This window comes from Homalodisca vitripennis, chromosome 4 (assembly GCF_021130785.1).
Source record: "Homalodisca vitripennis isolate AUS2020 chromosome 4, UT_GWSS_2.1, whole genome shotgun sequence".
NCBI lineage: Eukaryota > Metazoa > Arthropoda > Insecta > Hemiptera > Cicadellidae > Homalodisca > Homalodisca vitripennis.
In genome coordinates this window covers 205,085,311-205,098,165 of record NC_060210.1, presented here as the reverse complement: position 1 = coordinate 205,098,165, position 12,855 = coordinate 205,085,311, and the positions used below count along the sequence as shown (strand labels likewise).

At 31.5% G+C, this 12,855-nt stretch overlaps 1 protein-coding gene across 1 annotated transcript in view; it reads left to right on the top strand.

The window, feature by feature from the left end:
- The first annotated feature begins 11,408 nt into the window (after nucleotides 1-11,408).
- LOC124360936 overlaps nucleotides 11,409-12,855 on the top strand; it is a 39,878-nt gene continuing 38,431 nt past the window's right edge. Inside the window, exon 1 of the mRNA XM_046814953.1 lies at nucleotides 11,409-11,561. Within this exon, the coding sequence (XP_046670909.1) occupies nucleotides 11,525-11,561 (37 nt within the window). The 5' untranslated portion in view covers nucleotides 11,409-11,524. The remainder of the gene's footprint in view (nucleotides 11,562-12,855) is intronic.

The following is a 12,855-nucleotide window of genomic DNA, read 5'->3' as shown; positions in this document are numbered from 1 at the left end:
TACAACACCACGCGCATGCGCAGACACGTCTCGCCGACCGCCGTGTCAACACGACACCAGCGCGCTCTGTCCATCGTGTCGTCATGAATTTTGCTTTTTATGTTTTCTTACTCCAGTAATTAATGCAGTATTTTGATCCTAGACAATGTTTGGTAAAAATAATTATTAGCCGTCAATTAATTAAATTAGTATTCTGTTATAACGTCATCTATTTCTACTTTTTCGCTTGAACTATATCACAGGTTATGTGTTCGAGTACGCTGTGTGTTGTAAAGACCGCCAATATTTAAAAATTAGCGTGTAGAATTAAATTTTGGCTTAGAAGTACTTAGCTTTGCCGTATCCGATTCTGAGGCGTCTATGTGGTCCATCGTCATAGATTAATGTAACTATTTATTTAATTATGACCTTGTTGAAAGAGTTTTTGTAACAAACAAAATACAAAACAGCGCAGTGGTTAGGCTTTCCACAATATTTATACCAAATCATCTAACAATCTTCACAAACTAAATCAAACGTAGGCTAGGCTATTACTCTGTACAGAACGTTCATAGAATAAACAAACAATTCAGAATACAAGCCAAATTGAGATTTGAAACATTGAACTGAACACAATTTCTAAAACAATAGGAAGAGTAATAAATTCCAATATTTCTTCCAAGAACGAGAAGGTGAGAATACAACTGTAATTGAAGTGGTGCCCCGGTCAGTGATGCTGTTTCCTGAGGCAAACATATTTAACAACTTTTATTTCTCCGTTGGCCGTAGGAATGTGGTGGCGTACCGGTTGGAAACAATATTGAAACTTGTTATACACACTCGATGTGAATGGCGGATTCGATGCGAATATTGACTTTAGCTTCATTTCACCTTCTTCTTAAGTGCAGCATCTGAAATCATCTGCTGTTGCAGAATTGACTTCTGAAATCTGGAGTTATTTAAACGCATATGTATGTGACAGATACGGCCAAATACAATATAGTTGAATCGGCAAAGGTGAGGGCTCTGTGGTGTAATGGTAACGTATTCACCCGGCAAGTGAGAGATCCGGGTTCGAGTCCCGGTGGAGCAAGTACTTTTTGTGGTTCAATGTTATTGAAATTAATAATATATTTTAATATGTTTGTATATTCTAACCAGCAATGTTCATAATAATGCCAAGCATGAAGTTAATTAATAATTAATATGTGATCTGTAGGTACATACATACCGGTACTGTATAAATTGAAAATCCTTGAGCATTATTATGCTACGTGTTTAGTATGCAAGTTTGGATTAAAATAGCCTAATTTATATGTACCCTGATTAGATATAATTTCAGTAATTGTAACGAACAACTTATTATTATTATTATTCAAGGCAGGAGTACGCGCACCACTTGTCACGTATCAGGCTTTGCTGAAGTTGCATGATACATTTCAAATCTATACCTCATTTCATTTTTTAGATATCCTGCGGACAGACAGCCAGATAATCATACAGAGAGAAATGTTTACATCTCCCTGACATGCAGAAGTCACTGTGCCAGTCTAATGAATGACAGGATACAATGACGCTCAGCCGAAAAGCATGAGTAGACATGCGTCAAATGGAGCTCCTTGTTGTCTAGGTATAAATGAAGTTTCATATAAAATTTATTTACAAAATACTAAATGGCGGTGGACACGGTCAAGGTTGTTAAATCTTCCTCGAAGAACTTATTGATAGAGTACAAGGGTCGCGCCTTTAACCAGTCTTTCATCACCCATACCCGAATTTTGACGCATCCAGGACTTTGACATTGGCCGGTAGCCTGTTAAAACGTTCGATGGCCAGGTTGGGGAAACTGTCCCTTACCAGATTCAGTCGAGTGAAGGGAATGTTGATTTCTTCACGTTACCTGGTCCTGTCGACGTGATTTTGTCCCCTAGGTTCAAAACGCGATAGGTTAAATTTCACATATTGGTCACTGTTTAGGAAGTATTGGCTACAAAGTGTCAAAATTCCAAGGCGCTGAAACAAGGGCTAGCAGTGGTCCAATCTTCCGCTTCTCGCGATAGCACGGACCCCACTATTCTGGAGCTTGAAGACCTCAGAGCACCCAGATGAATGGTCCCATAGTAACAAGCCGTAGATCAGACGGCTGTGAAATAAAGAATAGTAGGCCACCAACAGGTATTTTTCAGCCACTAGATTTACCAATCTGCGCAGCAGGTAAATCACACGTGTTAACTTAGTGCAGATGAACTCAGCATGCTTTTTCCACGAAAGTCGCGGGTCGAGGACAAACCCTAACAGCTTGACACTTTGGCTGTTCTCTTCCACTTATGGACCCAATGAGCAGATCGTGCTGGGGTTTCTCCTCATTAAGTTTAAGCTTGTAAACCACAGCTTAGCTCTGCTGAGTAGGCTGTCCGTCTCCCTCATAACTAGCGGCGTCCCTGTGGTACAGATGGTAGTGTCGTCAGCGAAGAGGAGTGCTTTCCCATCCAAACTGAGATCGTTGATATTAACAAGGAACAAGACTAGTCCAAGCACAGAGCCGTGTGGAACTCCATGCCGAACATTGCAGGGTTTACATGTAGTACCATGGACGAATAGAACCTGTTGCCTTCCACTGAAATAGAATTTGAAGGTGTCAAGGACCTCATCACAATCGTCCTCACTGTCCACCACCATCATGATCTATATAAGAAAACAATATCCCCAGACATGTAATTATCCTTATAGCGTGCAACCTGCTAATATCCTGGAGTATTATACAAACTCAGCTTATCGCTACCAATCCAAATTTCAATCAATACAATAAACTGAACGTATCATATACTTTCATTAATATCAGCAAAAACATAGTTAAAACATTTAGGGTTTCTTGGAGAACTAAAAAATGTGTCAATGACAATACTAAGAGTAAAATCCATTAAAGTTATCTGATATACCAATATAGTTAGCTATAAAACCTAAATTACAGTTAATCCATAAAACATTCAGGACATCTTAGCTACAATGACAAATAAATAGCTTATATACAAACATATATAACAACCAAAATCATAATACAGCACCATCAAAATAATATATGTTGTTTGTAACTCACTGATATTTTGATCTTTTCAATGTCTTCCAAAGTATTAATCTTGAGATACCTGTCTCCCGGCTTATCTCTTGCGAAGATCTTTCCGTCCCGACACCAGGCGTACGTGTAACCGACTTCTCTGCATTTATTCTTTAGCTTGAGAGATCATGAGTTCAAGTCCTGGAGACTAGGGAGGTCCAATCATGATAGGAATAATCTAATCAAATCAGATTTTTATTGCCGGAACATTAGGCTATACAACGCATGGGAAACGTCAGAGTTTTACTTTTTACTTGTTAAAATTTTTGTCAAACACACCACAAGAAATCTCATTCAAACATACAATTTTGCAAACGTACCTACATCCATTCATTCACCAATTATTCCCACTTCCAGCGACGAATTTTGTCAGTCTTTTTAATTAGTGGTCTCCCAATCATAAGCAAAAAAACTCGTCAACATTATAAAATGTTTGTGACACTAAAAAGCGTTTCAAACGAGTTTTTAACACTTTGAGCGTTGGAGTGTTTTTAATTGAATCTGGTAACTTATTGACAAAAAAATAATAGCAACACAGATTTAAACAAACCAGCATAGCCAATTTTTTCTGCATCCACCGCCATTGTGATTTGTGATTTGTATATAGTTTTGTGAATTTTATTTTTGTATATAGTTTTTGTAAAATGATGCAGTCAATCCGGTTTTACCGGTCATCGACGGAGCTGCCAAGTATCAGGTAAGTAAGTAAGAGCTGAGGCTTGAAAGAGATTAAAAAGCTGTTGCTTTTTCTGTTGACAATAATACGACAAAAATTAAAACCACTAACTAGTTCATGTATTGACTATTTCCTTTGACTATTCTCCGGTAAGTGTCAGAAGAAGATGGAAAAAAGTAACTCTCTCTTGATTGTGACACTTGTACGAGTATTCAGTTTTACTTGCCATTGACTCAAAGGGCTTTGATCATCGGTGAAACATTTTTAACTCCTGGCAAAAATATAGGGGTGACTTTGAATCTTTTATTTTAGGCAGTTATTGAAGAAATGGGGAAATTCATCGAATTTTCTTTGTTAGAGGATAGTAATTCAAATCTAGTACTTGGGCGAATAGTGTCATTAATTCTTTATCCAGTAACTTTACGGTACTTAAAGAATGGCGCTTGACTGCATGGTCTGGCAAACAAGTAATATGTATTTTAGTGTTTCTCGACTTAACTGTTTGCCAATTATCTAAGTCGTTATCAGACATATAACCATCCGATTATTTGTACTGATCTATTTCCAATACGTTAGAGTTCTTCCTAAATGAGGAAATGTAATAAATTATGATCATGTTCAAGAGCGTTCTGTTCCATAATGGAAGAAAGATAAACAAACAAGGCCTTAACATACAAAATAAACGGAATATATCAAACCAAGGAATGTTCACAATTGAAACTAAACCAACGCACTGACTTTACAAAAAATATATACAAAATAAGTTAAATCAAACAAGTAATTAAATGATTTTTCCAAAGAAAAATTAACATGTATGTGTTGCTGCTCCTGGAACAATATATTATATAAGTAATTTAACGTGAAGACTTTTTTTGCAAACTTTTATGTATTTACAATCTGTTCAATTTGAAAAGAACAATAAGTAAATATAATATACAGAAACAACATTAACAATTAAAATTTCTTCTTTGACTGTTGGGATGTTCAAATCTTGATGTAACATTTTCTTGGATACATACCATGGCGCTTTTGCAATTTTGATTAATACCGTTGAAGTATCTCCAGTTACTTGTGAAATTAATACAATTTTTATCAAACAATTTAATAAATTTTACTAATATTATTCTTAATTACATCGTATGATAAAGATTTTTCAGAAACAACAACATAACAAATCACAGTTGTAACAGCATTTTGAAAATCCATATTGATAATTATATCGTTATTTGAACCAAAATATTTTTGACGTGACAACGTCTTAAATTAGGTTGCGGCTCGGAGTCACTCATGAAAAAGTGTAACGCCCGGTAACGTTTCGATGCCCGTCCAGTGGGTCCGCCGCACGGGATCCGCACGGGATAAAGCAGATAACTGTGGGTCCGCCGCACGGGATAAAGTAGATAACTATGTTTATTCGTGAAAATGTGGAGTGCTTAGATTCGTCATTTACAACAACTACAATAATAAAGGTAAATAATTGTACACTGATATTTCATTATCGTAAACTATGATTGATTGATTAATTGTTAGATTGACACAAAAGTTGAGAAACTCAACTGCACAATAGTGTTTATAGGTTATGTCATACTATTGACAAATGTTGATAGTGTTAAGTAAATTATTAGTTTAAATCACTCTGCAATCAATCGTAATTCAGTCGATTGAGAAGAAACAGCGCGTATTGCTAGTCAAACATTTAAAATAACAAATTATAACCTCTAACCTGTCATAACAGTGCGACCAAACAAACGAACTAAACCGACCAATCAATCTCAAAAAGAACTTTCATTCTCTCATTTTGAGTTCCGTTGTGTCTTTCAACAATACTTGATTTCTCTTTCAGTATGATGCTTAATGTTGTATTTTCTCAAAACATCATTAAATTCTTTGTTTTTGAACTCTATATCTTTATCTGTATGAAGTAAATTTGGAGGTTTATGACTGGTCTTTATCGCATCTTTTACTATATCTTCGAAAGCCTTTGAAACGTGTTTTCCGTCTTTCCTTTCAATATTGATCTTGACCAAGAATATTTTGAGAAAGTATCTATAACATTTAACATATACTTAAATCCATCATTTTGATCCGAATAATTAGACATTATAACTAAATCTGCGGCCCATAAATCATCAATTCCTAGAGTTATTATTTTTCTCTTTTTAAAATTTTTTCGTACTGGTTTCTTTAATTTCTCTAGCTTTAATTTCTATTTCTTCTTTATTCTTCAATTCTTTCCTAACAATTACTTGTTTTGGATTCTTTATAAATTTACTCTTATTTGTCTTACATTTAGAACACTTTGCAGCAATTCTAAACAATCCATTTTGAGTTTGAAAAATATTAGAATCTATATTTTTAGTTTTTTTATTACATTTGTGAAAGCGAATTAAATCATCTTCCATTGACTTTACTCAATTTTCAAAGCTTTCAATTTTGTTTAATTCATCTAATATATCAGATTTTGCTTCATATATAAAACCATACGGTACTGTATCGATCTTGTTTACTAGAACAATTCTTTTATCATCTTTGGAACTCGGTGCTAACTTGTTTATTGTGATTGTATACAATTCATGTTTATAGCTTTTTAAAACATTCATCTCACGAAATTCTTCCTTATTTTCGAACAAACATCTCTTCATATTTTCAATTGTTATTGTTTTATTTACAACGCTTCTCTTAATTGTTTTACATCTAACTGGATTTTTATCTAGATATTTGTACAAGTACATTTTCGATCTTAATCCACAAAAATCTTTTAAAACTTCACTATTCAATTCATCCTTGAAATTTCTTATTACCTTCCTATTATTATTAGTGAAACAGTCATAATCTTTAATATTTTTATAAGGTTCTTTCGTCATTTCAACGAAATAACTATCTGTATCCATGTAACATAGATTTAAATCTGGATCATATTTCTTTAATTTATCGTAATAAAACTCGTACATCAACAATTTGGAAAGGTCGAGAACTGAAAAACCTACGTAGATTGGTTTGTTAAATTTAACTTTTGACGTGACAACGTCTTAAATTAGGTTGCGGCTCGGAGTCACTCATGAAAAAGTGTAACGCCCGGTAACGTTACGATGCCCGTCCAGTGGGTCCGCCGCACGGGATAAAGCAGATAACTATGTTTATTCGTGAAAATGTGGAGTGCTTAGATTCGTCATTTACAACAACTACAACAATAAAGGTAAATAATTGTACACTGATATTTCATTATCGTAAACTATGATTGATTAATTAATTGTTAGATTGACACAAAAGTTGAGAAACTGAGTTTATAGGTTATGTCATACTATTGACAAATGTTGATAGTGTTAAGTAAATTATTAGTTTAAATCACTCTGCAATCAATCGTAATTCAGTCGATTGAGAAGAAACAGCGCGTATTGCTAGTCAAACATTTAAAATAACAAATTATAACCTCTAACCTGTCATAACAGTGCGACCAAACAAACGAACTAAACCGACCAATCACCACGCGCGGAGTTAGAATTTAACTGTGTTTAGCAAGAATTTCAAATTCCAATTTTAGTAAATGTTTTATTCAACTTTACCATTTACAATAACAAATTTTAATTAATTTCAAATTATGTACAATGTTTTAGTAAACAAAATATATTTCTATAGTTAAAATTTGTGCAATTCTTATTTTCATTCAATTCCTTGTTCCTATTGTGCAATTTAATAATATTCATATCAATAAATATTCTACCGAGAAAAAGACGTTGTCACGTAAAATCTTCGCCCGTAAAACCGACTTTACAGGCAACCATAATTTTTTTGCTTGTACATATGACTCGCAATACAATTTTCTGCAAAAATATTAAAACATTTAAAGTTCGTTTTCTTGGCCTGTTTCATTGAAAATTCTTCATTTCTTACTTTGATATCACACCTATTTCGCACATTTTCCATAACTTTTCCAAAAACTGAGTTGTTCATTAACTTATAAAAATCTTTCTCAAAGTCACTTGTAGCTTTGGTTCTTATATCTGTGTTAAAATTAATGTATTCTTTCATAAAAGGTTTCTGATCAAATGCAATAACTCTATTCATATGTTTAACACCATTCCCTGTTCTAGATAGAACTTCAAATTTCTAGAATGAACAACATATTCAGTTTTAGCTAATACAGTTGTGCGCAACTTGTTTTTATAATATTCAGCAGCAAGTGGCAAATCTTTGTGAGTTTCATGTAAATTCGTTGGATATCCTAGATCAACCTCAAGAATATAGCCATAATCTTCATCGCCAGTGAGTTCTAAAATTGTTTCTTGTCATTCTTATTTTATATATGTTTTCGGATCCATCCACTTAATATCATCAATATGGTAAATTTTGTAATAATGCCCAACCATAAGGATTATTGGCATCGACGTACAACAGATAGTTCTCTGGTTTTGTTGCATCAAACTCCTTTAAATATTTGTTATTTGCTTTCAAATATCGTTTAACACATTTAGAAATGCTCCACGAATGACATTTTTAGTCATTAAATACATGTCATAGTCACGTATCAGCTGAAGCTCGGTTTTCGTTACTTTTAACATTGCATCCCATGCGAGACTTGGGAGCATTCACATAATGTGCTGGATCAAGTTTGTAACAATTTAAGCAAATGTTTCTGAAATTCTAAAATATATCGGCAAGCAATAGAACATCTTGGATATTATACAAATCAGAGTAATTTCCTAGATTTTTCCTGGACTTTATTGCAGAACGGACATGATATTGATATTTTTTCGCTCCATTTATTAAGGAAACATTTCTATGTATGGAGTTTCACTATTTAGTAAAATATCTTTTTATTTAGCCGTTTTAGTGCCAGAGATAAAATCAAATCCTTGTTAAAAAGTGCCGAGTTATTTTTTGTGTGACTATGCGAAAAGTGCCAGAGGGTTTTGAACGAAAACGCAAGATTAAAAAAAAAATGTGTATAAAATTGATTTTTTTTAAAAGCTCTTTTTTCTTTTTTGTAAATGTAAATTAATTAAGTATCAAAAGTATTTAACATTTAAATTTTTATTTCATATTTTAAATTAAAAACATCACTATAAACAGCAACATTTCCACGAAAACAAAATAAAAATCAAGTTTGAGGTGCAATAACTATTATAAACAAAATTTATTTTGATATTTCAATACTTTCATGATAAGGATAATTTAAAAACAATCCAAAATCATGTGTAATAAATCCTAGTATTGTGCCATAAATAAAATATTTATAAATAGGTATTTCCTAGAGATTATTTTTATTAATACGCAAGGTTTCAGAAAAAAATCCACTTAAAATTTATTTTTGATCATTAAAAGCTTTTTTCAATTCGTTTTAAAGGTAAATTAATTGTTCATCAGAAAATATATAACAATAAGATGTTTATATAATTAAAAAAAATAAAAATCACTTTAGACAGAGAATTTTCTACGGAAACAAAATAAAAATCCAGTTTAAGGTAAAATAACTAATAATTATAAGAAAAATGCATTTTTAAATTTTAATACTTTTATGATAAAGAGCATTTAAAATACCCTAAAATTATGTGTAATAACCTAATATTGTACAATAAACACTATTAATGTTATTTAAGCGCTAGAAGTTTGTTTTGCTATAAAGCACAGGGTTTTTGGAAAATATTCAGTTAAAGTTTATTTTTCAACATAAAAAGCTTTATTTAATTATTTTCTAAACTGTAATACTTTAATTTTAAAATCCATTTAAAACAATGCAAAATAATGTATAACAATAAGTACTAAAATGAAACTCAAAGCATTTTTCTATCCTTCTATACTTAGCGAAAGTTAGCAAATTTCATTATTTCCATATATGAATTTTTTCGATGTAAATGGAGTTCTTGAAAGAGTTAAATGAGGTTGGTGAATTCAAGTTTAAAGAATCCAAGAAGATAAATGAATTAAAGATAAATGAGAAATATAAAATTTTTAATTTGGAAAGAATTAAAGATAAATTTGGATTAACATTGCTGAACTGGAAGATTTCAAAGTATATTTGCCAAATATGTTTTTGAATATATTGGATGATCAAAGAAATCAACAAAAACGACAACTTACATTTAATATTTGTTGGAACGAAGAAAATTAAAGAAAAAGAATTTAATATCGTTAATATTGTAGATTAAACATTTTCATAAAACAGCTTGTAGTATTGAAAGCAAAAAACAGTAAAACAGTTATAGATACGTTTATTTTCATTCTAGATTTAGTGTTTGATTTTACAGATTCATTTATGGTACATTGAACACGAATTTACATAGAATTTCTGTTGGCTCCAAAAGTGGTCTAGGAACCCCATATTCTTATCTACTTATATATATATATATATATATATATATATATATATATATATATATATATATATATATATATATATATATATATATATATATATATATATCTTCAATAAGAATAGAAAAGAATAGAAGAAAAGAAAATAAAAATTCTCTATATTTCGTCTTAAGACATTTTCAAGAGATATACAGTAGGTAAATAAGCAAATATATCAACAAAAAATAATAAACAAAAGAAACATCATATGTTAATAAAACTAATTTTGAATTACGTACAAAGAGTAAATAATTTTGCTTATTACAAGGAATATAAAGTTATAAATTAAAATTGTAGTTAAATGTGTAATGTTATAGATTAAAATTGTAACGTGTAATTTATACATACTGCTATCCGTATCTTAAATTTAGACCATCCGGATGTTTAGTTTGTAGCACCCTCTGATGAGCTATTTCTAAATAATTTATTTTAAGTTTATGGGGGTTCTGAATTTTGTTAATACTTTTTAGAGAAAAGCATTCATCGAATTTTTTGTTATGCTCCATTGCATGGATATATATATATATACATATATATATATATATATATATATATATATATATATATATATATATCCATTGATGGATATATACTGTACATTCAGTCTATATACATTAGTGGATTAGATATGTGATGGATGTTGTGTATATACGTATATCTTGTACTATGTGAGATGATCTTAACAATCTTTCCTTGTAACTAAATAATATCATGTACACGGAGTGAACAGCCGCATAAAATTAATGCATATGAGATAAAACTGGAGAAGCTCAAAATATACCACTCTTAATCAATCTTCATGTATAAATGATTTCAAAGTCCAAAGTAAAAAAAGTAAGTCTAGATAAATTTTACATTCGTTATTAATGAGTTTTTTCCAATTTCATTTAGAATAAATCTGAATTGCTAATAATTTAATTTACATTGTTCAATACCTTGATTTAGGCTTAAAGTCAAATGTTGAATTTCATTAACACTGCAATGTTATTTATTATATTAAACATTCTTTTAGCCCAATGCTTAATGACATGTAATTAGTAATTTATTTACTATCTCCGTCATACATTTCAAATTTTGTAACGTTGTTACACGTATTTCCACGTTAAAACGTCGTCTTTATGCTTTCATCCAACAGAACACTCCGTCTGGTGGCTTTATCGTTAAAAATCAAACATGTGACCACAAAGAATAAGAATAATATTAAACACACCAGATATATTTTTAAGTTTCATGGATAAAAAGTAAAGCTTGCGTAAAGCAAACATGAAAAACATTTTATTGATCTGCTTCTGAGCTTCAGCTGTCTCTTCTTTCGTTTTGTTCTTCTTCTTGCATCTGAGGAAAGGTCGAACTGGGTTGTTCCTTCTGTGAAAGTTTGATTAAAAATTAATTAATTGTAGAAAATGAGTAATACTCTTCGAAGGTTGGTGACACAGAGTGGTAAGTTTCCTTTGCTTGCAGTTATTCAAGTTCTAAACAATTATTAAATTTGTTATTTACAAATGATTTTCGGCTGGGGGTGACGTTCCTTGCAATTAACACTTTTCTTGCTTAATTGGATATTATTTAGTTTCGTAAAATTACAGAAATTTGGTTATTTCCCATTTGCAAAATATGTTATTTAAAATATACGCATAATAAATATGTTCAGTTCTATATAGCAATGGCCTGGATTCATTCCAAATGATGGCTTATAATGTAGGTAGTCAAACTTAAAATAGGCCTAATCTTTATGCTATGTACCTAAAACCAACCTTAACAAAGTCCGAACATGTGAAATTAACAGCGGAGTCATATAATATGAGTTTTTGCATTGGTATTAACCTATTGCAAGATCTTCCCCCTGAACAAATGATTTAGGGTATAATGGATTAGAAATGACAAATGAAATTGTAGAACATTAAAAGGGAAACTAATTTTGGCATGGGGAATAATACTTCCTTGTGCATCTGCACAGGGTGTCACGTAATCTTGTGATTGACTCAACTGTGTTGGTTCATGTCAGCCATTTCGCCATCTTTGGATATATAAAATAACAATAATATTGAAATTGGGGGATTTTTCCCTAGTTAAATTGTGTCTTTTTTAATTTATACCTTTTGATAACAATATGCTACTTAATATCAGCTGCCAAATGCCTCCAGGCAACCACAGATTTGTACCCTCAGCAAAAAAAAAAAAAAAAAAATTAAACTTAGAGGGTCTAATTACAAATGCTTCCGGCCATTATTGCGAGCTAGGAAACGTATTTTGCCTGCAAATATTTTAAATTTGCCTAAACATAAATTCTTTTTATCTTGGATAAAATTAGGGATATAGTACAATACGTGGACCCTGTTTTTATATTGAAATTATCAAACGATATTTAATTATTTTAGACACTGATAATCAATCAATAATAAGGTAGCCTAATTGTCACATTGACGGCCGGAGCGGCAAAATACGAGTTTCACGTTATTAACTTATTGGAATCGTCCTACAGAAGAAAACAATATAAGGTTTGACAGGGTGGAAATGAGAAATAACGAAGTTCTAGAACATCAAAAATGGAACAACTGTTCAAGCACGGAGCAATATTTCCATGTTCTACATCCACATCGGGCATCACATGACCTTTTGTGACCATGATTCAACCTCGTGAAGACGTCATTGGATGTGGCGCCATCTTTGCAAACATAAATGAAAAATAATACTGAAATGAGCAGAATTTTGATCCAAATGAACAATGTTTTTC